Source organism: Podarcis pityusensis (genome assembly GCF_964106645.2).
Source record: "Podarcis pityusensis genome assembly, chromosome: 13".
NCBI classification, from domain to species: Eukaryota; Metazoa; Chordata; class Lepidosauria; order Squamata; family Lacertidae; genus Podarcis; species Podarcis pityusensis.
In genome coordinates, this window is record NC_138038.1 from 15,803,213 (window position 1) to 15,829,447 (window position 26,235).

A 26,235-nucleotide genomic window follows, 5' to 3' on the forward strand; every position below is an offset into this window, starting at 1 on the left:
TAATATTTTCAGGGAATCCTTTCCATGTCTGTCCGTTCATCCCCCTCTGCCCCCGCCCTGCCAAGGAGCATTTCCCATGGAATCCCTGCATTTTGCAGATAATTTTGGTAGCACGCTCTCTCCTTTTGCATGTTGCGTTGACCGGGTCTGTTATGCCTTGTTTCTTGCCTTGAGGAAAAACCCCTAGGCATCATTGTGTCTTTCTTTAAATTCAGGGACGGGGTGGGTGGGTTGGAGATCTTCTGAGCATCGCCTTCCACTGGAAACCTCCCCGTCAGCATATGAGCATGTAACATCTTTGCACATAGCACCACCCACTTCCTGATTTGTGCAAGGCAAGGTTTTTAGCTTCCGTTGTTGGCAGCTGCAATGCGAAACCAGTGCTGTTTGCAGGAATGTGGCTCTGGGTCTGCCTCTTGTGGGATCCTTTCCCTTCCCTGGAACTTTTATCTCCCACACCAGCTCCCCCTGTACATCCCTGGGGTTGATGCCCCAAAGTTTGAGATACACCGATTCTGGGCCAGTTGCCCGCCACGATCGTTTCCACACACACATATCCTGCCCCGCATTGATTGACATCTTTCCCCCTTTCCCTACTATCCTGGTAAGATTCGAAAGAGCTCCTGGGTTCCTAGACACCTGGTTTGAAAACCACTATACTTAAGATTGCAGTCGCTTAAGCCCCTATCCCAACTATCCCCCCCACCCCCGAGCGTAATGTGAGACGAAAGCCAAGACAGGCAGCCTTGTCGGATTTCTTGCAATGGTGATTCTCTCTTTAACAGATGCGTCCCCACCTCCGAGACCTGTTCAAGGTAGGACCCCACCACTAGCTCAGCTCAGTGTCCAGCCTTGCTACCAGCTGCTTGTGCAGTTATTTTTCAACGGGTGTCCTGTGTGGTTTTTGGTTTGGGTTGGCCGGTGTTATTCCTGCTCTTTACCCTTGCAGTTTTGTTGCCTGGTTTGTCCCTGTCCCCTCTTGTCCCTGGTAATGTGGCTTTTTAAAAATACCTCTCTCTGTCTCTCTTCTTTCCCCTCTTGCCTCTTATTTATTTTAATTTCCCCCCCTAAAACACAATTGTGGGAAAAGAAGGGCCTATGATCACCAACTACCATATTAGTCTGCATATAAGTCGCCCTCGAATGCAGGCCACACTCCTAAAATGAAATATCTTTGAAAGTGGGGAGGGAAAATACCGTAAATCGCTGGCAGCATCCAGTGTCTTTCTAGATTCCGCTCACAATGAACAATTCTCTGGGCAACCAGTGCCACCTGTTGAGAAGGACGGGCAATGGTTATACAAAAGGTCCCACCTTAAACCACAGCTTTTCTACCTGTTAAGACTGTGACTATAGACCTGTCTCAGGTTTTATGCAAGCCAGAATTGGGAAAGAGTGCAGACTATATTCAGACTGATGTGGTATTATTGTCAAGTCTTTTTAAACCTCTCCCTTGCTCTCAGGGTGGTACAGTTCCAATGTAATCTTTACTGGCCCTCCTGCTATTGAATTGTGAGCTGGTTTGCCACTGACTTTGCAGGTGTCAGGCATATAGTGCTTTCGCCCCCCATAGCCAGTGGTTTTTAGTGCAGTGCTACAAATTCAGACAGTGTGTCTCTTTATCTTTTCCTGTCTCTATTCCTGCTCTTTCATCGGCACCATCTTATCCTTTAGTCACTGGAGTTTAGAGTAAGCTATTCTTGCTGAGGAATTTTCTGTTGGGAATCTTCATCTGCATGATTTTAATAGACTCACAGGAATGCAGTGCTATAGTACAGGAGATGCTATTCCAACAACGACAACAGCGTCCTTCAGTCAAAATATTCCCAGGAAGGATCACACCAATAAAACCATTGCAAAACAAGTTTTTTTCCTGTGGCTTACAGTTTGTGGTTTGTCTGGGGAAGCTGAACCACCAGCTGGGTTTGGACAACACGCTAAGCCCAAATAATGGCTTGGTTTAGCCTAGCACAGCAAAGAAACAGCTGGGGAGCCCCAGTCTCCTCTCTGGGAGCCCACATGTTGGTTCGCTTGCTCACATTAAGCCATAGCACAGGGGTAGGCAACCTAAGGCCCATGGGCCACAAGTGGCCCAGGGGGGTCGTTTAACCAGCCCACAAGCCACTCCTGAACTGAGCTGCCTGCTTAGCGAATCCCTGTGCGCTGCGCTAAACTGGTGCAGCACAGCACTGGGACTTGCTTCCGCATTGCCAGAAATTGCGTCTGCGCAGACGCAGATGCCGAAAATCACATCTGCGCAGATGCCGAAAATCGCGTGCGCAGTCCGACCCCTGCATAGCATTACCTTAGCGTTGCACGTGGACGAGGGCGCTAAAATAACTTCTTGCATATTGCCTGGCGTTCCTTGATGGAAGAGCAGCAATAAGCGAATCAAATCCTGGACTTCTCCTTCCAGATAGGAGATGGGATACTTGTTTTCTTGGCCCTTCTCCCTTGTTTTCATCCTGCCTCTGTTTCCTGCTGCCTCCCCCGATCCTTTACGCACTTTAAGGTTTGGTCTGTCATAAAAAAACCAAATACCCTTTGTTTACCCTATCCCACTTTAGCATTTGTGGTAGATTGTGGTGGTTTTTAGAAGTCTGATGGTGTGTTTAAGCTGCTTTTGTGTGCTGCCACTCAGCAGAATGAAACTTTGGGTGGGTAGCTGGGGTCTCTGGTTGGGGACTTCCCTGGGAGTGTGTTTGCGTGTTGGCGATAGAGTGGCTGCCATTGTAATGAAAACCACCGGGGCAACCTTCCTCAGCCCAATGCTCTCCAGATGTTGACTCCATCCTCCCTGACCATTGGCCAGGCTGGCTTGAAGGTCTGATGGAAGTTGGAACCCAACAATACCTGGAGGGCCACTCCTGTTTTAGAGTCATCATTACAGCTCCTAGTTCTAATATAGCTTTCAGTACCTGCAATGTACCTATTGCAATGGAGGGATTGCCCGCCTTCGTAATTAAATACTGGGCAACCTTGTTGGTTACTCCTCTGTCCCCACAGGTGTCAGGGATTACAATTGAGGAGCTCTCAAACTTTGCTATAAGTGAACTTTCAAGTCTCAAATCACTGCTTCCCAAGTCTGCAGATGTACCACAAGACAAAGCAAGATACCCATATACTCTCCTTTACCGGTACTGTGGTTGGCTGGTTTTCAGTCTTGTGGTTTCAATATTGAGCAGGTTCCGTTTTATGTAAGTGGCCTTGGGGATCCCTCTGAGATAGGAGAGAGGTGTAGAAAGCTGTGGAACACCTGTTGTTCCCCCTGCCCCTTCAGCACTTCCAGGTATGCTCCGAAACATGTAGCTGGGCATTTCAGCATTATTTCAAAAATCCTGATAGCTGAATTAAAATGGGAGGCATGTCACTCTTATACTTGAGAATGCTTGTGGGTTTTTTTGTTTGTTTTGTTTTTCGAGGATAAGATCTGCCCTGGGAGAAGTTGCCCTTGCTTCTGCACAAGTTGCTGTTTAGAGCCAGAGGCGTAGCAAGGTCAGGTGGTACCCAGTGCGGAAATCTTTTTGTCACCCCCCACATTGCAATTTTTGGGAACGTTGCCCAAAGTTGTTGAGCTTCTTTTAGGGAGGGTGCCCTAGAGTTGTTGAGCTTTTTTCGCGATCAGTGGTCAGATTTTTGTGATTGGCGGGTGGCGCTCACATCACCTGTGGCCACTGATCGTGAAAATCCGACCACTGATTGCAAAAATACGCCCGCCAGGGATACGAGCGCTGCCCGCCGGGGAGTGCCAGGCTGATCGCTGGCCGTATTTGCGTGATCAGCGGGTGGATTTTCACGACAACGTTCACACCAGTCGCAAAAATCTGCCCACCAGGGGTGCGAACACCACTATGCCTATCAACCTGGGGGGATTTTGTAACCACCACCCCCCTGGCATGACACCAGGGGCGGCCCTCACCCCTCACCCCTACCTTCCAATGCCCCTGTTTAGAGCATGCCCTTGATTTGGAGAAAAGCAGAGACTCGTGCAGAGATGCAATGGGCAGCTTCCTCTAAAGCTGGATAGTTTTGTTATGGCTCTGCACCAGGGGTCACTGAATGATCCAATGCAGAGGCACACCAAAATTGTTCAGTTCAGAGTGTTTCACTCTCCTGGTGGGTGCTTAGGGATCACAGAAGCTTTCCAATATGAGTCTTTATTTATTACAGCTTCGGGAGTGAGAAGCGCAGTCGCTTTTCATTGTACTGATTTAGGGGAGCAGTTGGGTCAGTCAAGATGTCCATTTAAGAGGGGATTTTCAGAAACGCCCCAAGATTGTCTGAGCCCCCTTTGGAAGAAGCTTACAGCTTTGTTTACATATCTTTGTAAGAATAGCCAGTGTGTAAGAATAGCCAGTGTGGTGGACAGGAAACCTTCCCAGTAAGAACCTGGTGACTTTGGCTGCTTTCTGTCTCTCATGCTTTGCTTCCTACGAATGGCTGGTATGCGCCTCCTTCCTGTAATGCAGAGAGAGATGCTTGGCCAGGGATGGCTTTTGCGGTCGTGTGCCTGGCCATGCACTGCCGCTTGGAGCCTTTCTGTATGGATGTTAAACGTCTGGCCCTGGGCGGGCGGGGTCGTCTTCTCTTTTCCCCTCATGCAGGTAAAGCCACCACCTTGTTCAGCCGCCACACCAAGGCGATCGTCTGGGGGATGCAGACACGGGCTGTGCAAGGCATGCTGGACTTCGACTACGTCTGCTCCAGAGACGAGCCTTCAGTGGCTGCCATGGTTTATCCATTCACGTATGTTCGCAGCGCCTCTGTCCCACGTGGGGGGGGGGGGCTGCTCCCATTGCTCCTCCTGCATCTCAATTCCTTTCTGCCATTTTTCTGTGGCTGTGGAACTTTGTGGCTAGGCTGGGACAAGCGCTGTCCTGCTAAATATTATATATTTTCTCTTTTTCCCTCTTTTATTGCAAACTTGGACATTGCTTTTGTGCTTTGCCCTCCTCAATCTGGTTCCCTTTCATCTCTTGTCTCGGATTGAGGCCCCAGTGCAGTGCCGGATTTACGTATAAGCTAAACGAGCTATAGCTTAGGGCCCCACTCTCTTGGGGGCCCCAAAAAAATTCAAAGGAAAAAAAACTGGATGTACAATTCCAAAATATAAGATAAAAAACAGATAAAATAAAACCTACATACAGCAACAGTGTTTTGTGTTGTGTAGGCTCCTGTGATGTAAGTCATGGGCCCCGCCTGCTAGCCTGCTCCCTAAAATATCACTGGTTTGCTCCTTTCTATATATAGGGTGCCTACATTCTGCATGGACTGGTTGCCTCGCAACATGTGCAAATGGCTTGAGATACCTATTAGGTCCAGAAATTACCATATAGCATATATTCAACATAAAAAACAGCGACAATTTGTTGTTGACAAAGGACAGCTGGACATAGAAAGGACCCCATTACCTTCAGTGGCTTAGGGCCTCATCAGACCTAAATCTGGCTCTGCCCCAGTACATCCCATATCCTCCTGCATCATCTAAGTTACACCTACCGTGCATTGCAGCCTGTGTCATGGTCCTTGGCATCATTTGACATTACCTGGTCCTGGGGATTACATAGTACTTGTAGAATCTCTGCCATGCATGTACTTGTTGCTTCTTTCCACAAACTAGCAAGCTGGTAGAATTCCATTATCGCCCATTGCATTTGCATAGCTGCCCCTTTCCTGTCCTGTTTCCTTCCTTTTCTTTTCCGTGCTCCCGTTAGGGCTGGGCGATAACTTGTTTTCAACATCGTGATACATCACCAGCTAGACATCGCAATACATCACAATATCTGAAATAAGGATGGAGCTATGTAGAGGCATTGGCTGGCTTCATGGTTTTCCCCGCATCGTGGTTTTTGCATAGAGCACACACACACACACACCCATCTTTGATTTGCAACATATTGCCAGGTCAAGAATTATGTAACCGATATCACAATACGGACCTCAAACTGGTTTTGGACGATATATCGCCTAGCCCTAACGCACGTCATGATTCGTGATTTATTGCCAGGCCAAAAATTATGAAACCAATATCAAGACAATAGACTTCAAACTGGTTTTGGACGATAGATCAATATATTGCCCAGCCCTAGGAAACTCGGCCACAGGTAAATTAGCTTCATCTTGGCTGTGCATAGAAAACTAGCCTGCCCCAAAGGAGACCAGGCTGGAGCCCTCCTGCTTGTGAGCTCTCTTCCTGAGGGATTGTTGTTTCTGTTGTATGGATGAGCATTCAGACATGTTTGCCCCTACCCTGAAGTCTGGCATACCAGATGGAGATTGACCACCTCAGGGAGAACTAAGGCTTAGATGGAGCCGGGAAAAGAAGTTCCCATTTACCTACAGCAACAGAAGCTCCACAAGTGTTGCCCAAAGCAGTAATGCACATTCCCCACACTGGGAAACGTGCCACTGTTTTCGCCCGCATGTGCACCTTCATTTCTCTCTCTGTTGCAGCAGATAATTAATGTTGGGGCTTGTGATGCGTTTCCTTGCAGTGGGGACCACAAACAGAAGTTCTACTGGGGCCACAAAGAGATACTCATCCCCGTCTTCAAGAACATGGCAGACGCCATGAAGAAGCACCCGGAAGTGGATGTGCTGATCAACTTTGCATCCCTCCGCTCGGCCTACGACAGCACCGTGGAGACCATGAACCACCCGCAGGTGTGTGGAGTGGAGTTGGCGGGATCTGTGACCCAAGTTCTGAGGAGGAACAGAAGCGAACAAAAAATATTACAGTGGTACCTCGGGTTACATAAGCTTCAGGTTACATACGCTTCAGGTTACAGACTCCGCTAACCCAGAAATAGTACCTCGGGTTAAGAACTTTGCTTCAGGATGAGAACAGAAATCGCGCGGCGGCGGCAGCGGGAGGCCCCATTAGCTAAAGTGGTGCTTCAGGTTAAGAGCAGTTTCAGGTTAAGAGTGGACCTCCAGAACGAATTAAGTACGTAACCCGAGGTACCACTGTAATTCCGTTCCTGTGCAAGCAGTTACACCACAGCTTCCAGTCACACATAAACTGAATGTGCAAAGGGCAGAGGGGGATTGTGCCTGCTGGTTCGCCCTGTGCAGGGTTCCTGATCTTGTGGTATAACCCCTGTGCACATAGGGCTAGGGGGATGTGGATGGCGCTGTGGTCTAAACCACTGAGTCTCTTGGGCTTGCCGATCAGAAGGTCGGCGCTTTGAATCCACGCAACAAGGTGAGCTCCCGTTACTCTGTCCCAGCTCCTGCCAACCTAGCAGTTCAAAAGCATGCCAGTGCAAGTAGATAAATAGGTACCGCTGTGGTGGGAAGGTAAACGGCGTTTCCGTGTGCTCTGGTTTCTGTCACGGTGTCCCGTTGCGCCAGAAGCGGTTTAGTCATGCTGGCCACATGACCCGGAAAGCTGTCTGCAGACAAATGCTGGCTCCCTCGGCCTGAAAGCGAGATGAGCGCCACACCCCATAGTCGCCTTTGACTGGACTTAACCGTCCAGGGGTCTTTTACCTTTTTAGCTATATCCTTACACAAGGCTATATACACATATAGCTAACTGTGTCTAAGGGCCACATTCACAACTTCCATGAAATACACAAAAGTCAGGAGACAGAGCCATTGGGCACAGTCTTCTCCCCCCCTTCCCCACCCCTGACCAAAATTATCTGTATACACAATATCTGAAAAGCCGTAGCATTTAGTCAGTTCTGGATGAATGAGATATTTTCAAAGATTGGAGGGACAGAGCTGCTTTGCTTTTTCTGCCCCCCCCCCCCCAACTAGCAATGCTATGCAGAATAATGTAAATTTAACTTGCCTAATTTATGCAGCTTGCAAAATCCAGCTTTTCTTGTGGCAGATGTTGAATTGTCTGATGATACCCACAGTCCTGGTTTTAGGATTTCTGAGGAAACTTATTCATTTTTAAATCCTGCACCCAAGAGCTTTAAAAAGCCTTGATAGTTGCCAATGCTTTTCTGATCCTCCCTATCGCTGAGGAGGGAGAGACTCCAGGAAGTCATTGCCGGTGTTGATTTTTTTCTTGGGCTGCAGATCCGCACTGTGGCCATCATTGCAGAAGGCATCCCAGAGGCGCTAACTCGCCGGTTGATCAAGATGGCAGACGAGAAAGGCGTCACCATTATCGGGCCTGCAACGGTGAGAGAAGAAGGAACCATGGCTTTCTGTGGCTTATTCTGCTTCGTTAATTTGTTTTTAACGTGCGTTGATGTGAAAATCTATAAATTCTTTCCTGCACAGTGGTAAAGTATAATAATAATAATAATAATAATAATAATAATAATAATAAATTTATACCCCACCCATCTGGCCAGGCCTCCCAGGCCACTCTGGGCAGCTCCTAACAGAATATTAAAAACGCAATAAAACATCAAACATTAAAAACTTCCCTGAACAGCGTTGCCTTCAGATGTCTTCTCTGCCCCATTTTTGTTCCCACCACAAAAATTGTGGGATCTGGTGAAGCCATAAATAAATACATGGGGGCTGAATCAGATCCCCAAATTGTGGGTCACACCTTCTACTCTCACAGATGGATCTGTTACTGCTACGTTGATGAAAGACCTTTTTTTAAAAAAAGGCAAATTGAGGGTAAATCAGTTAGGAGCAAATATGCTCTGTGATTGGCTCTGGGCCTGATTTGCATATCCAAAAATCCCTTGTCACATGTACAAAAATTCTGGATTTGAATTTCCCATTTTATGAAAGAGAGAGTTTTCAAAACTGTTGAGCTGTTACTACACAAACTACAACCGCTCCGATATTTCATCTCCTTCGTTTTTGTTTGTAGGTAGGTGGAATCAAGCCCGGCTGCTTCAAGATTGGAAACACAGGTGGAATGCTAGATAACATCTTGGCATCTAAGCTGTACCGCCCCGGAAGTGTAGCTTATGTCTCCCGCTCAGGAGGGATGTCCAATGAACTTAACAACATCATCTCCAGGACCACAGACGGCGTCTTTGAAGGGGTGGCCATTGGTGGGGATAGGTGAGAGCGGTGGCCCAAGCGATATTCCGTGTGCTCTGAAATCCTTGTTCAATCCATCCATCCATCTCCTTTATTGGCACACACAGGATACAAAAGTATACAAGTCAAAGCGTAAAATTGACATCTGTTCGTAAAAGGAGATACTTTTAAGACGAATCTATTACAGTGGTACCTTGGGCTACGAACTTAATTTGTTCCGGTGGTCCGTTCTTAACCTGAGACCGTTCTTAACCTGAGGCGCGCTTTCGCTAATGGGGCCTCCCGCTGTTGCCGTGCCGCCAGCACATGATTTCCGTTCTCATCCTGGGGCAAAGTTTCTAACCCGAGGTACTACTTCCGGGTTAGTGGAGTTTGTAATCCGAAGCATCTGTAACCCGAGGTGTTACCTCGGGTTACATACGCTTCAGGTTAAAGACTCCGCTAACACAGAAATAGTACCTCAGGTACTTTGTTTCAGGATGAGAACAGAAATCGTGCTCTGGCGGCGTGGCAGCGGTGGGAGGCCCCATTAGCTAAAGTGGTGCTTCAGGTTAACAGTTTCAGGTTAAGAACGGACCTCCGGAACGAATTAAGTACTTAACCTGAGGTACCACCGTACAGACATAATAAGGCTAAAAAGTGCCTCTCAAGTCTTATGGCAACGTAGTTTTAATTCCACATTCTCCCTAATGCCATGCCTACAACTGTTCCATTGAAAGGAAACCCTGAAGAAGCCAGAGCAATCTTAACTTTTCTTTCAGCATAGGGTTTAAATATTTACCACAGATTTTTGCATGATATGGGCAGTAAAACAGAACATTCGCAATGGTTTTGACCTGTTTTACACCTCAAAGAAATCCTTGTTGTGTGAATTGTACTTCTGGTTTTAAAATACACCCACCCACACCAGTTGTGCAGCCCAGTGTTTTGTGTAATGAAATAAATTCTTCTATCCCTCTCTGTTGTGGACAGAGAGCCGTCGATAAAAATTGTTGAGCCTTCGAGACCGGAGTTGAAATCTGGGCTGTTTGTGTTGTACAATAGTCTTTAAGCAGCCGAATCTTCTTAACAAAAATGCCTGATTAAAAAAATGTTGTTCCCTTGTGCCTAGATACCCTGGCTCCACTTTCATGGACCACGTTTTACGCTACCAAGACACGCCTGGGGTGAAGATGATAGTGGTGTTAGGAGAAGTGAGTACCTTCAAGTTTGTTTTTCTGTCTCCAGCATCACTTGGCAATGGTATCTTTGTAGCTTCATCTCAGCATAGGAACATATGAAGCTGCCTTATAAGTCCTGTTGCTCCATCTAGCTCTGTATTGTCTACATTGACTGGTAGTAGCTCTGAGAGCTTCATCTAGAAGTAGATGATGATTTGTGTGGTCAGTATGCCTAGTATCCACTGTACACTACAGAAGTAGGAATGTTTGGCCGCAGAGGAGGCTGACTTGAGTCCTCACATGACCTTCCTTTGCATTTGCTGAGCACTGTCTTCTCAGCTGTGCCACCACTGTTGCGAAAGCCCCTCCTTCCAGAAGGAAGCTTGACCAACAGCACCTCTGTATTCCAATAATAATAATAATAATAATAATAATAATAATAATAATAATAATTTATTTACCCCGCCCATCTGGCTGGGTTTCCCCAGCCACTCTGGGCGGCTTCCAACAAAACACTAAAATACAATAACCTATTAAACCTTAAAAGCTTCCCTAAACAGGGCTGCCTTCAGATGTCTTCTAAAAGTTTGGTAGTTGTTGTTCTCTTTGACATCTGGTGGGAGGGCGTTCCACAGGGCGGGTGCCACTACCGAGAAGGCCCTCTGCCTGGTTCCCTGTAACTTGGCTTCTTGCAGCGAGGGAACCGCCAGAAGGCCCTCGGCGCTGGACCTCTTGCACTCTTCTTTTGCCTGGCATTTGGCATATGGGCTTTGGGAAAACATTTTATTTTGCAGCTGCTTTTTCTCTGAAGATATGGGACTGCTATGAGATCTTTTAAATACAGTGGTACCTTGGTTTTTGAACGCCCTATACCTGGAAGTAAATGCTTCAGTTTTCGAACACACCTCAGAAGTCAAACGTGCCACGCACTTTCTGTACTGAGTTTTCGTATTCAGTTTTCCATATTGAGGCTTCCGTATTGAGTTTTAGGATTTCAAACATTTTGGAACTCAAATGGTCTTCCAGAATGGATTACGTTCGAAAACTGAGGTACAACTGTGTGTGTGTGTGTGTGTGTGTGTGTGTGCGCGCGCACACACACACACACACACACACACACACTGTTGTACCTTGGAATTCGAATGGAATCTGTTCCGGAAGTCCGTTCGACTTCCAAAACGTTTGAAAACCACAGCGTGGCTTCTGATTGGCTGTGGGAAGGTCCTGCAGCCAATCAGAAGCTGTTGGACATTCAGCTTCCAAAAATAGTTTGCAAACCGGAACGGTCACTTCCGGGATTGTGACATTTGGGAGCCAAAACATTTGGGAACTAAACTGTTCAACTTCCAAGGTACGAGAGAGAGAGAGAGAGAGAGAGAGTGTTAGTTGTAGGTAGCCTTTAAAAAAAGCAACCTCACTGGCCTTTCATTTTATGGGGTTTACTTTAAACTGCATTGAATGGAACAACAGCATACAAATATTTAAATTAAAACAAAATCTGCACATCTTCATCCTTCAATACAGGATTTCCCAAACTTGGGTCTTTGGCAGTTTTTGGACTACAGTTCCCACCATCCCTGACTACTGGTCCTGCTGGTTAGGGATGATGGGAGTTGTAGTCTTTACGTAGCTCTCTTTATAGTCCTGTAGCCCTTGTGGTCCAATTTCACCTGCAAAAGTGGGGACTGATTTGGCAAAATACTGGGTACTTTTTTCTATTTTAAAGAGTGCTGTGCCCACATGGGTTCAGTTGCTGCCCTTGACTCCTTTTTCTTTTCTTTTCTTTTCTTTTCTTTTCTTTTCTTTTCTTTTCTTTTCTTTTTTTTTAGATTGGAGGAACAGAGGAATACAAGATCTGTAGGGGTGTTAAAGAAGGCCGGATCACTAAGCCCGTTGTCTGCTGGTGCATTGGGACCTGTGCCACGATGTTCTCTTCAGAGGTAAGGGAGGAATACATAGAATGGGGGGTAGAAAAGCTATTTATTATAGTTGGGAGTGCTGGATCTCCGATTATATTAAACAGTTGTCGAAATCACGGATTCTAAAACTGGGAATGCATATGGGGTCTGGTACGTTTCCACGGCAGCAGAATTCCTGGACCTGTAGCAGAGTCACTCAGCAAGTGCTGCTTGTGTGCATGAGCTTGCAGAAGAGAGAGTCCATATGCTGTTGTTTCACTAAACTAGACAGCTTTATTTACAGCAAGATAAACAATCCATCAGGGACGCAGGTGGCGCTGTGGGTTAAACCACAAAGCCTAGGACTTGCCGATCAGAAGGTCGGCGGTTCGAATCCCCGCGATGGGGTGAGCTCCCGTTGCTTGGTCCCTGCTCCTGCCAACCTAGCAGTTTGAAAGCACGTCAAAGTGCAAGTAGATAAATAGGTACCACTCCAGCGGGAAGGTAAACGGCATTTCCGTGCGCTGCTCTGGTTCGCCAGAAGCGGCTTAGTCATGCTGGCCACATGACCCGGAAGCTGTACGCCGGCTCCCTCGGCCAATAAAGCGAGATGAGCCCCGCAACCCCAGAGTCGTCCGCGACTGGACCTAACAGTCAGGGGTCCTTTTACCTTTACTTAAACAATCCATCGGAAGATGCAGACATTGCGTCTTCCTTGTCACGTCAGAAAAACGAAAGTAACTCACAGACCAAGAAAACAGCCTCCCCCCCCCCCATGTGGAGAAAGCCCCTCCCCAGATGCAGGACACACTGAGCTGTTAACCCTGTAAGCTCTAAACCTCACAATGCAAGCCCAGCAGCGACCCAAAAGGGCTCCTAGGTGCAAGTTACATTGTGATGAAGCTTTTGGCACCGAGAGAGGAGACCGCTGGATTCTCAGTGGGAAAATGAGGTCGAGGAACATCCAAATACGAACAGAAGGAAAGCCCTTTTGGATCAGGACAATAGGACAATAGTCCAGTATCCTGTTCCTGCAGGGGCTGCAGGAAACCGTCAAGCAGGGCTCGAAAATGAAAGCAACCCCCACAGAAAAACCCCTCCTGTGGTTTCTAGTAGCTGGCATTAAGGAGCATTTGTTTGCTATGGTGTTAATTTAATGAATCAAACACTTGTCTTGCTAAAGACCAGGGCCGGATTTAGGTTTGATGAGGCCCTAAGCTACTGAAGGTAATGGGGCCCAGTTTAGATGTCCAGCTGTCCAGTGTGGTGCAGTGGTTAAGAGCGGTAGACTTGTAATCTGGTGAACCGGGTTCGCGTCTCCGCTCCTCCACATGCAGCTGCTGGGTGACCTTGGGCTAGTCACACTTCTTTGAAGTCTCTCAGCCCCACTCACTTCACAGAGTGTTTGTTGTGGGGGAGGAAGGGAAAGGAGAATGTTAGCCGCTTTGAGACTCCTTAGGGTAGTGATAAAGCGGGATATCAAATCCAAACTCTTCTTCTTTGTCAACAACAATTTGTCACTGTCTTTTTGTGTTGAATATATGTGCTATATCATGGGTGGGCAAACTAAGGCCCGGGGGCCGGATCTGGCCCAATCGCCTTCTAAATCTGGCCCGCGGAATCAGTGTGTTTTTACATGTGTAGAATGTGCCCTTTTATTTAAAATGCATCTCTGGGTTATTTGTGGGGCCTGCCTGGTGTTTTTACATGAGTAGAATGTGTGCTTTTATTTAAAATGCACCTCTGGGTTATATGTGGGGCATAGGAATTTGTTCATTCCCCCCCCAATATAGTCTGGCCCCCCCATAAGTTCTGAGGGACAGTGGACTGGCCCCCTGCTGAAAAAGTTTGCTGACCCCTGTGCTATATGGTAATTTATGGACCTAATGGATATCTAAAGCCATTTGCACATGTTGCCATGCAACCAGTCCATGCAGAATGTAGGCACCCTATATATAGAAAGGAGCAAACCAGTGATATTTCAGGGAGCAGGCGGGGCCCATTACTTACATCAGAGGAGCCTACACAACACAAAACACTATTGCTGTATGTAGGTTTTATTTTATTTGTTTTTTATCTTATATTTTGGAAATGTACATCTAGTTTTTTTCCCCCTTTAAATTTTTTGGGGGTCCCAAGAGAGTGGGGCCCTAAGCTATAGCTTGTTTAGCTTGTACATATATCTGGCACTGCTAAAGACCCACCTATCCTTGTTATAACAGGTACAGTTTGGCCATGCTGGAGCTTGTGCCAATCAGGCATCTGAAACCGCAGTGGCCAAGAACCAAGCTCTGAAGGAAGTGGGCGTCTTTGTACCGCGTAGTTTTGACGAGCTGGGCGATGTGATTCAGTAAGTAATATTTTTTTCAAAGAAGCAAACAAACAAACAAACAAACAAACAAACATCAAGCTGTATTGTTGCTTTATTGCTATGGCCGATGGCTGACGCAAATAAAGATTCATTCATTCATTCATTCATCAAGCTGTAACAGGCCAACACATAGCCTCTTCCATGTCCTTCTCTCAGGTCAGTGTACGAAGATCTGGTTTCCAAGGGAGTGATTGAACCAGCCCAGGAAGTGCCTCCCCCTACTGTGCCAATGGATTACTCGTGGGCAAGGGTAAGTCTGCTGTTTTCCAAGCGGTTACTGAAAGAGCTAGGAGGATGCCTGGCTTCTTGGAATAACACAATCAAAGTGTTATGCTAAGAGAAATTGGTGGAAGCAAAAGGACAATTGCATTATCCACAACCAGGGTGGATTTGATTTAAATCAAATTGATTTAAATCCCGATTTAAATCACTAGTCAGTAAGACTTGATTTAAATCACTAGTCCATAAGTCTTGTTTTAAATCTTTTTCTTTTTTTACTGACTCATTCTTGCTGGTATAATCTTAATATTCACAACCAGATGAAGGTTTCATTTTTGGAATAATAAATTTTCAGGGTAGTTTTTACAGTTATATCAGAAATTGCTGATGTGGTTATACTATTAGAAATACACAGACAGATAATTATGAAATTATTGTGAGGTTTAATAAGTTAACTGTTTATATTTGGACAGCTTTTCTGCTGTACTTTATTGGAAGGAGAAAAATAAACATTTCCTTAATAACAATTTAGACAATTTACTTAACTCAGCAATAACATTATAGCATATATATCTCCATGTTTGTTAACTGATGTGGTTAAACAATTTTTTAAAAAAAACAACCTTAGACTGAGTTTTAGCACACATGAAAAACTTAAAACATATCCTTATTTCCTGATGACTAGCCTTTGGACTATAATGGAACTTAAATAGAAAACTATCTTTAGAAAGATTTCCCCTCCAAAAGCATTTTATTTTAAAAATCTGATTTAAATCAAAAAAATCCAATTTAATTTTTTTTTTTAATCCGATTTTTATTTTTGTAAAAAATCATTGATTTTTATTCACCCTGTCCACAACACGCCTTCTGCAAACCTTTCTGAACTGAATATATAGAAGCATTTCCTTTACAAAGAAAACAGTTCTAGAAGAGTTCTAGTCTTGTTTCTATACGGAGGGGATTCTCTGTTTGGAAGAGTGTTTGTTCGTCCCCACCAGCAGTTTGACACGAAATTGCTCAAGCTCAGGTCTGCAAACTCCACTAGGTCTAGATCAGATTCTGTCTTGTTGTTTTTACAACTTCTTTGTTTGTGCACTCAATTTTCAGGAGCTTGGTTTGATTCGGAAGCCAGCTTCTTTCATGACTAGCATCTGTGATGAACGGGGCCAGGAACTGATCTATGCCGGCATGCCCATCACTGAGGTCTTCAAGGAAGAAATGGGAATTGGGGGTGTTCTGGGCTTATTGTGGTTCCAGAGAAGGTAGGTGTAGTTACTGCGCTGCTTGTTATTATTTGTCTATTATTAGTGTACAGTGGTACCTCAGTTTAAGAACAGTCCAGTTTAAGAACGATTTGGTTTACAAACTCCACAAAACCGGAAATACAGTGGTACCTCAGGTTACATATGCTTCAGGTTACATACGCTTCAGGTTACAGACTCCACTAACCCAGAAATATTACCTCAGGTTAAGAACTTTGCTTCAGGATGAGAACAGAAATCGTGCAGCAGCAGCAGGAGGCCCCTGCTAAAGTGGTGCTTCAGGTTAAGAACAATTTCAGGTTAAGAACAGACCTCCAGAACGAATTAAGTTCTTAACCCAAGGTACCACTGTAGTGTCTTGGTTTGAGAACTTTACCACCTTGGTCTAAGAATGGAATCCGAACGGTGGAAGGGCACCGGCGGTGGGAGGCTTCATTAGGGAAAACGCGCCTTGGTTTAAGAACGGACTTCCGGAACGGATTAAGTTCGTAAACTGAGATACCACTGTATTTATAATCCTCTTCAGTGAAGAACATTGCACATAATAAAGCTGTAGATAAAACACAACTGAAATCCACAAAAACATATGAAATAATTATAATTGAAAGTTGTAGGGATAGTGTAGCTGTTTGCCTGCCAGCCTTGGACGTAATCAATCGATAAATGGCATGGGTAAGTCGGGCTGTGCTATTCTGTTGGTTGCTTTTTTAAAATAATAATTTTTATTAGTTTTCAGTTACAACAATCCAATAATAGACTCATTGTAAGTTGCCAAATTATAATACAATTAATAATACCTATCATTGAGATACCAAATTATACAATTTTGGTGGCCCCCCGCGTGCTAGAATTGATGGTTTGATGATTTATCAATTATCTTGTCCATAATGTTTCTTCCTGTCCTTGTAATGTATTGTGTCTATCAGTTGTTGCTGTTCTCCATTATTTCTTGGGCGGAGCGAGTGTCCCATTGTTGTTTCATGAGCTCCCCATTGGTCCGCCCCAGCTTCATCGTTTTGCAACTTCAGAAGCAGCTGCAAAAATCACACTGTCCTGATAAATATCCCGTCCTCGCCATTTTTCTCTCAGCCTGGGAAGGAGATTGAGCTGTCGAACTTCAAATACAGTGGTACCTTGGTTCTCAAACTTAATCCGTTCCAGAAGTCCGTTCCGAAACCAAAGTGTTCCAAAACCAAGGCGTGCTTTCCTGTAGAAAGTAATGCAAAACGGATTAATACATTGCAGACTTTTAAAAACAACCCCTAAAACAGCAATTTAACATGAATTTTACTACCCAATGAGACCATTGGTCCATAAAATGAAAGTAGTAAACAATGTACTGCAATCACACAATCAATCAATCAGTAGCTGAACTGGGTTCCACACAGTCACAAAAGCAAAACAAAAGAGCCACAAAAACGCAAAATAAATAGCAAAAACAGCGGAAATATGGCACTCAGATCGGAAGCGTAACACTCAAAATGGAGCACTTTTGGCTTCTGAAAAAAGTTCGCAAACCGGAACACTTATTTCCGGATTTGCAGTGTTTGGGTTCCAAGTTGTTTGAGTACCAAGGCGTTTGAGAACCAAGATACCACTGTAACTCAGTAATGCACCTTATCAACCCCTTGGCAAGCTTGCAGATTTCTCTCATCCCTCCATTCAAGCTGGATGCTTTTTGTGACGCAGTTGAAAACAGTTGCGGAATGAAACTTCTAAAGGCAAAAGTACATAACAGTTGTATCTCTGGCCCCCCAGGTTGCCCAAATACGCCTGCCACTTCATAGAGATGTGCTTGATGGTGACGGCAGATCACGGCCCAGCGGTGTCAGGAGCTCATAACACTATTGTCTGTGCAAGAGCTGGGAAGGACCTCGTATCCAGCCTCACCTCGGGCCTGCTCACAATCGTAAGCATTGAACAACAGCCGGGCAAAAGTCGCCAATGATGCCTTTGTTGGAATATAGCTGAAGTTCTGTGCAGGACGAGCTTCAGTTCCCATAAATACAATGTAAAGATGGCCTTGCAATGGGGCGTCCTTTAATCTGTGTAGCAAATATTCTAGGGCGCTTGCATGACTCTTCTGTCCCCTATTTGCACTTTTTAGTATTATTTTGATTTTAGGATGATAATAATAATAATAATAATAATAATAATAATAATAATAATAATTTATTATGTATACCCCCAGCCACTCTGGTCGGCTTCCAACAAAATATTAAAATACAGTAATGCATCAAACTTTAAAAGCTTCCCTAAACAGGGCTGCCTTCAGAAGTCTTCTAAAAGTCTGGTAGTTGTTGTTCTCTTTGACATCTGGTGGGAGGGCGTTCCACAGGGCTGGTGCCACTATCGAGAAGGCCCTCTGCCTGGTTCCCTGTAACTTGGGCTTCTCGCAGTGAGGGAACTGCCAGAAGGCCCTTGGCGTGGACCTCAGGATTCCCACCCCCCCACTGTCAGGCTTCGGGGACTCTGCTTCCTCCCCCCCTTTGGCCGTAGATAAGCAGGACAAAGCAAAAAGAGACGCTTACCACTTAAAGAGTCTTTAACAATCACAGCGAAAGAACAAAGCAGCCATTCTCGGAGTGACGGTGTTCCCAATTAAGGTTTCTACCTTGCAACCTGATCTCGCAACCACTGTGCTTTTTGTGTAGCCACCTTATCTGCTCTGCGTGACCTTGGACTGATAGGCAGGACACTGTCCGGCGAGAGAGCGTCTGTTAGCTCTCTCTCTTTCTTCCAGTTCTTCTTCACTTTGCTGTTCACCCCCCAGTTCGCCCCAACTTTTGTCTTCAGAACTGTGCCCCTCTGCAAACCATTGTTCCAAATCTCTACTGCTCCTGAGCAGCTTCAGGATCCTGGTCAGGGGGAAGGGGAGGCTCCCACCATTCCTCATCAGAGCTGTACTCCTCAGCCTGGTCTCTTGACACCCACCCATCCCCAGTAGTTTTGGTTTTGGTGTGAGTTTCTTTCTTGTTTGCTGCTATCCAGGGCGATAGGTTTGGCGGTGCTCTGGATGCAGCGGCAAAGATGTTCAGCAAAGCATTTGACAGCGGCATCATCCCCATGGAGTTCGTGAACAAGATGAAGAAAGAAGGGAAGCTGATCATGGGCATTGGGCACCGGGTCAAATCGGTAGGTGCTGAGAACAGAGTCTGGTAGGGTGAAGTGGGAAAGGGGCACACAGCTGCCTGTTCGAAGTTGAGTTCCAAGGGAGGGGTTATTAATTGAGATTACTTTTTCCAAAGTGTGCCATTTCTTTCATTTCTGTTTTCCAAATTCGTAGATCAATAACCCAGATATGAGAGTTCAGATCCTCAAGGATTACGTGAAGCAACATTTCCCTGCGACGCCTCTGCTAGACTATGCACTGGAAGTGGAAAAAATTACGACTTCCAAGGTATCAACCTTCTCTTTTTCTTTTTCTCCTCCCCCCCCCTTTTTTTTTTTGGGTGACAACTTTTTAAACCTTGGTCTTTTTGTCCTACCCCATCACTCTGGGAGGTACGTGTTTATTTGTTTGCTTATTATTATATTTATATCCCACCTCTCTTCCCAAGGAGGTCACGGTGGTGTAAATGTTTCCCCTCCACCTCCATTTTATCCTCACAACCACCCTGTGAGGTAGGTTAGGCTGAGAGTTGGTGACTGGCCCAAGATCACCCTGTAAACTTCATGGCTGAGTGGGGATTTGAACCCGAATCCCCCAGATCCTAGTCCAGTTCTCTTAACTACTGCACCACACTAGTTTTAAGTGTACATAAATATTGTAAGTCCAAAAAATAAGAGTTACTGGGCTGTTGTTTTATTTTACTAGCCCATCTGCCCCAGTATTCTTACTCCTCATCACTAGTGATACATACAGAGCCTGAAAAAAAGGATGCGTCTAGTTAGGATGGATGGTTGGGAAAGAACTGTGCCAACAACAACAACACTGTAATAATAATAAATAATTATTATTTTTGTATGCCACCCATCTGGCTGGGTTGCCCCAGCCACGTTGGGTGGCTCCCAACAAAAATAGTAAAAGCACAATACAACATCACATACTGAAAACGTCCCCAAACAGGACTCCTTGCGAGCAATTCTTACTTGCCATAGGCGACCAGGCAAATGCTTATTAACAAGCTATGCCACATAATGGAAGCCTGGACATGAATAACACCTAGATATAAGGAACTGCCAGTGGCCCAGCTAAGGCAGTCAGTTGTCACACGGGAATTTTACTGGAGAAGTGATATACGAAGTATGCAAATAAAATTAGGAATATGATACAGTCTAAATCTGGCCTGCAGTTGACTCTCCAGGATCTCAGGCAAAGTGCTGCTCCCTTCGGAATAATAATAATAAAATACATACATACATACCCTGCCCATCTGGCTGGGTTCTCCCAGCCACTCTGGCCAGCTCCCAACAGAATAATAATAATAATAATAATAATAATAATAATGTGATAAAAGATCAAACATTAAAAACTTTCCTATCTAAACTTTCCTAAATGGGGCTGCCTTCAGATGTCTTCTAAAAGTTAGATAGTTGTTTATTCCTTGACATCTGGTGGGAGGGTGTTCCCAGAGGGCCGGTTCCACCACCGAGAAGGCCCTCTGCCTGGTTCCCTGTAACCTCACTTCTCGCAGGGAGGGAACCACCAGAAGGTCCTCAGAGCTGGAGCTCAGTGTCCGGGCAGTGGAGGTGGAGACTCTCCTGCAGGTATACTGGGCTGAGGCTGTTTAGGGCTTTAAAGGTCAGCACCAACACTTTGAATTGTGCCCGGAAACATACTGGGAGCCACTGCAGGTCTTTCAGGACCGGTGTTATGTGGTCTCGGCGGCCACTTCCAGTCACCAGTCTAGCTGCTGCATTCTGGATTAATTGTAGTTTCCGGGTCACCTTCAAAGGTAGCCCCACGTAGAGCACATTGCAGTATTTTCACTTGTAGGTGCAAGGGACTGGACTGGAGAAACGCAGGTTCTTCCCATGGCCCAGCCCTTGTTTTCATATTCTGTAGGCAATGTTTTCTGTACAGCTTAGAACCTGAAAGCTGTGGTACCTCTTGCTGTGAAGAATCTCAGGAATAGGAGCTCTATGGCAGTGCCAGGGATCCCTTTAAAGTCTGTGTTCCCTCACTCCTCCACATGTGACTAAACTTAGGTTTTTTAATTTCAGTGGTTCCACTCTTAAGTAGATTTGTATGTCCCCAGCCAGAGAGATCAGTTGATAAACGCCTCACAATTTATCACTGAAATACTTCCAGCTGAATTCAAGTCCCTGCATGTTGCTACAATCTCTTGAATCAAGAAGCTTAACTTTTCCATCCCTCCCCCTACCCTTTTCTTCCACCCCAGAAACCCAACCTCATCCTCAATGTCGATGGGTTCATTGGTGTGGCCTTTGTTGATGTGCTCAGGAACTGTGGCTCCTTCACACGGTGAGCAGTCTATTATTCTCCAGCTGCGTCTGTATTGTGGTTCAGAAGTTTGGTTATGGTGAATTGCCCTGATCAAATGAGACAACTGCTCCCAAGCATCTTGGGTGCAAGTGAGTTGAAGTAAACCCAATAGGTAGAAGCTGTAGTTTAGAGTCGGAGCATGTGCGAGACTTCAGTCAATCTGATTAATTATTTTATCAGCCACAGGCAGGCTTAAATAGCATCTTTTGATGCCCCAGTTGCCACCTCAGATGCAAAAGGGGTATGTGGAGACAGTGCAAAAGAAGAGCCTGCTGAATCAGGCCAGTGGCCCATGTAGTTTAGCCTCCGTTCTCACAGTTTCCCAACAGATTCCTGTGGAAAAACCCGCAAACAGGACCCAAGCACAGGAGCGCTCTCCCCTCCTGCAGTTTCTAGCCTCTGGTATACAGGACGTGGGTGGTGCTGTGGTCTAAACCACTGAGCCTCTTGGGCCTGCTGATCAAAAGGTTGGCGGTTCAAAACCCCGCGACAGAGTGAGCTTGCGTTGCTCTGTCCCAGCTCCTGCCAACCTAGCAGTTCAAAAGTACACCAGTGTGAGTAGATAAATAGGTACCACTGCAACAGGAAGGTAGAAGGCGTTTCTGTGTGCTCTGGCTTCCGTCACGGTGTCCTGTTGCGCCAGAAGCGGTTTATTCCTGCTGGCCACATGACCCGGAAAGCTGTCTGTGGACAAACACCGTCTCCCTCGGCCTGAAAATGAGATGAGTGCCGCAACCCCATAGGCACCTTTGACTGCACTTAACCATCCAGGGGTCCTGACCAGTAGGTCCAGTTGTGGCCGACTCTGGGGTTGCAGCGCTCATCTCACTTTATTGGCCGAGGGAGCCGGCGTACAGCTTCCGGGTCATATGGCCAGCATGACTAAGCCGCTTCTGGTAAACCAGAGCAGCGCATGGAAATGCTGCTTACCTTTCCGCAGGAGCGGTACCTATTTATCTACTTGCACATTGACGTGCTTTCGAACTGCTGGGTTGGCAGGAGCAGGGACCGAGCAACGGGAGCTCACCCTGTTGCGGGGATTCAAACCGCCGACCTTCTGATCGGCAAGTCCTAGGCTCTGTGGTTTTAACCCACAGCGCCACCCGCATCCCAAAACTGCAAAACAAGAACTTGCAAAAGGGGTCCTTTACCTTTTACCTTATTCAGAACCACTGCTGGCGGCAACCATGGAGGCAGAGCATAGTGATCATTGCTAGTAGCCTTGAGTTCGTCCAATCCTCTTTTAAGGCCACACAAACAGGAGTGTGTGTGTTGGAGGGAAGGTACACTGCTGCCATGTGAGGTATGAAATGGCCTTTGCATTTGTAAGAACTGTTCGCACTGTCCCAAGTTACACCTGGTTTACCCAGACCCGCAGCAACCCTCCAAGGTCTCAGACAGAGGCCTTTCCTGTTCCTGCTTCCTGTGATCCTTGTGAACCCTCCCCATACCATGCGGTTGCCCGGTCACTGAGCTAAAGTATATTAGAAGCTTCCATCATTAAAAAAATAATAATCCATTGTCAACAGCTGAGTTGCAGCGGGGCCTAAGGGATAGTAGGTTTGCACAACCAAACAATTTCAACATAGAAGTATGGTCACTCATGTTACCTTGACTGGGTTGTGATGGGAAAGCTCGTTTAAATGTCAGGAAAAAGAGCGTCTCATCTCTGGCAACTGCTCTTGCCTCCATCTTGATTTTTTTTAGAACCAGGATTCTGTGGTATGTGTCAGATGGGAGCAGGGGTGGCTTCTATGCGGCTTTTATATGTTAACCAGCCTCTGAAAATATGCAATGCAATAGGATTAATGTTTTAAGCAAGAACCGCTTGGTTTGTATTGCAGGGAAGAAGCTGATGAATATATTGACATTGGTGCCCTCAATGGCATTTTTGTGCTTGGTAGAAGTATGGGGTTCATAGGTAAGTCTTAAAGCACAAGTTTTCCTCCATAAGGCAGCGGGGCTGGGCTGGACGGATTTTTATACCAGGGTGGAGAACTTCAGGCCTGCGTGCGAACTCAGGCCCACCAAGCCTCCCTATGGCCCGTGAGGATAGTTTGGCCAAGCCACACACACCCTTACCTATTGCCTGACTAGTTGTACAGTGGTACCTCGGGTTACAGACGCTTCAGCTTACAGACGCTTCAGCTTACAGACTCCGCTAACCCAGAAATATTACTTCAGGTTAAGAACTTTGCTTCAGGATGAGAACAGAAGTTGCGCAGCGGCGGCACAGCGGCAGCAGGAGGCCCCATTAGCTAAAGTGGTACCTCAGGTTAAGAACAGTTTCAGGTTAAGAATGGACCTCCAGAACGAATTAAGTTCTTAACCCGAGGTACCACTGTATATGACGTCTGGTAAAAGGCAAGGTTTGGACAAAAGAGGCTTTGGCAGTCCTCATTGTCAGGGCTAGGGAAATATTGCTTATAGGGCTTCCTCACTGCCGAGAAACTGCCGATCATCAGTGCTTGGGGAGCAGCACACAAAATGTTTTTTGCCCTCAGTAGTTTGATTCCTAACTGTACGGACCAGAAATGGGTCATCTTGACACCACTGTGTCAGACTTGGCTTGACCCACCTGTCAACCTGGGCCTGTCAGGAGTTCAGCCTACACTTGAGTAGGACCCTGGCAGAGACACATGCCCGACTGGCATGTTCCCTCCCTCCTGGTCGATCGTTCGGGAGCTTCATAAGCTTTCTTCAGCCCGAACATCACAGCAACCGATGCCAACTGACACCGGCACACTTAGGGATCCCCAGAGTTTGTGCACCATGCGCGCGACAGACCTCAGTAACTCAGCATTTTGGCTGGTCTACTTTATTTACATATAAACATACACGGAGCACTGCAACATGGCTCCCTCTCTCTCTAGCATCAGACAGCAAAGAGAAAAAGAACAAAGGACAATAGTCCCATTTCACGGAACACAGTAACACAAACATCCTGTCTCCGTCACTTCCCACTCTGTGGAGTCAAAACATACACAGTCATGTGAAAGACAACAATCCTATGACTGCAATCATGGAGCAGGAATTTTAACAGGGGGTATGGAGATAAGGATCTGCTGCAGCCAGCTGCTTTTATGCCACCTGAGCTCATCTGCGCTGCAGAGCTGCAAAAACAGATTCTTGCTAGGCTGTACGTTGCAAACCTTGACCCATCTGCAAGGGGATGGTCAGATTGTTCTGTACCTGTCTCCTCTTCCATCCAAGTTGCCCATCCCAAGCTGCAGAGCAGCGACAGCTTTCCACCTGCTTCTAGGCCCCTCTCCTACATAGGGCTGGCAAAAACCTGTGTCGTCCCCACAGTTCCTTTGAGACAAAAAACACCTTTGCACAAAAGGGGTGGCAGGAAGCTGTTGCAGACCTGTCTAACAGATGCTGCGGTTAAGAGTGGTAGAGTTGTGTTTTGAGTCTTCACCTCTTGCTCAGCAGCAACTGGGACTGTGCCGTGGAGTGGGAAGAATTTTAATTTCTCCCGTTTTAGTTATTTTTTAATTTTATTTTAAGAAAACATTGTTTCAATTGAATCTGAAAGATCGTACACAGTAAGAACCCTCTGTGTTAATTTCAGGGCATTACCTGGACCAGAAGAGGCTGAAGCAGGGTTTGTACCGTCACCCTTGGGACGACATCTCCTATGTTTTGCCGGAACATATGACCATGTGACAACAACAGGGGGCAAAATGAGTTGCCTTTATGGAAGGCCAGTATGGGTATGATTGTACTATATGCCCCGGCTACCGATGTATAGGAAAACGAGGACTGGCTGGGCTGAAATTCTATACAAGGCAGATTTTTATAGCCCTAGAAGTGGATTCTATTAAAAAAAAAAAAGATAAACCAAAACCCTTTGCTATTTCCTGCTGTATTTAATATATATAAGCAGTTGCACTGTCTTGCTTGTTCTGTGTTTTTATTTTTCTCCCCTCTGCTTTTCTGCAGTGTTTTCTGACCAAGTTTTAATGTTTTTATTTTGATCCATGACCTCATTAGACTTGAAGAACCAGGGAGTCATGACTCCTGAATTACCAAACCCTTGAAGAACGTTGTCCTCCCAAGCTGTATAATTTTGTGGTACATTTGTCCTTTTTTGTCTTCTGTGTGTTCATCTGCACAATCTGATTGTATTTCTAGTCGGGGGGACCACTGCTGATTTAATAAGCCATTCCAAGTCGGGTGTAGTCATTTTAAAATGTAAACTGGTGATATAAGCTGTTCTTCAAAACTGTGAAATCTGCGAGTATTCCAGTTTCTGTATTTATGCAGCTAATGTTTTTACTTATCATAAAATAAAACCTAGATCTACGATTCTTGCAAAGACTGACCTGTCAGTCAACTTACAAGATACACCGTCTCTTGGCCCTTAACTTATATTCACAACAGTATTCAGTGCTGTGTCTCTGTATCATATAACCTGTCTCAAATAAATAGTACAATAATAAGTTGTCTTGGTTTGATTTTGTAAAGGGAGGCGCAGAACCCCTTAAACCCAAATTTGAGCTACCTATGAAGAAAATATTTTTACGTGACAAAGCTGCATGCTTTCCCCAAAGTGGTAAAATTTGGCTCACATTCAGGCATATACAGTGGTACCTCGGGTTACATACGCTTCAGGTTACAGACTCCGCTAACCCAGAAATAGTGCTTCAGGTTCAGAACTTTGCTTCAGGATGAGAACAGAAATTGTGCTTTGGCGGCGCAGCAGCAGCAGGAGGCCCCATTAGCTAAAGTGGTCTTCAGGTTAAGAACAGTTTCAGGTTAAGTACGGACCTCCGGAACGAATTAAGTACTTAACCCGAGGTACCACTGTACAGTTATTTTAATTATCTGTTCTGGTGCTTTGCATTTTTATTTATTTTCATTTTATTAATTTTGCAAATTTCAACAAAAATGCCTTATTGAAGAT

The 26,235-nt window shown here is 45.7% G+C and overlaps 1 protein-coding gene across 2 annotated transcripts in view; it reads left to right on the forward strand.

Moving 5' to 3' along the window:
* Window positions 1-25,771, forward strand: part of ACLY (ATP citrate lyase) — a 63,770-nt gene extending 37,999 nt beyond the window's left edge. The window contains exons 14-29 of one of the 2 annotated variants that reach the window (XM_080976555.1): window positions 786-815; window positions 4,605-4,746; window positions 6,495-6,663; window positions 8,035-8,139; window positions 8,792-8,988; window positions 10,079-10,160; window positions 11,957-12,067; window positions 14,248-14,375; window positions 14,553-14,646; window positions 15,723-15,877; window positions 17,636-17,786; window positions 18,869-19,012; window positions 19,164-19,277; window positions 21,223-21,305; window positions 23,171-23,247; window positions 24,901-25,771. In XM_080976555.1, coding sequence (XP_080832681.1) covers window positions 786-815; window positions 4,605-4,746; window positions 6,495-6,663; window positions 8,035-8,139; window positions 8,792-8,988; window positions 10,079-10,160; window positions 11,957-12,067; window positions 14,248-14,375; window positions 14,553-14,646; window positions 15,723-15,877; window positions 17,636-17,786; window positions 18,869-19,012; window positions 19,164-19,277; window positions 21,223-21,305; window positions 23,171-23,247; window positions 24,901-24,995 — 1,877 coding nt within the window. In that variant the 3' untranslated portion in view covers window positions 24,996-25,771. The remainder of the gene's footprint in view (window positions 1-785; window positions 816-4,604; window positions 4,747-6,494; window positions 6,664-8,034; window positions 8,140-8,791; window positions 8,989-10,078; window positions 10,161-11,956; window positions 12,068-14,247; window positions 14,376-14,552; window positions 14,647-15,722; window positions 15,878-17,635; window positions 17,787-18,868; window positions 19,013-19,163; window positions 19,278-21,222; window positions 21,306-23,170; window positions 23,248-24,900) is intronic. The other variant, XM_080976556.1, reaches the window with a different exon arrangement.
* The last annotated feature ends 464 nt before the right edge of the window (window positions 25,772-26,235 follow it).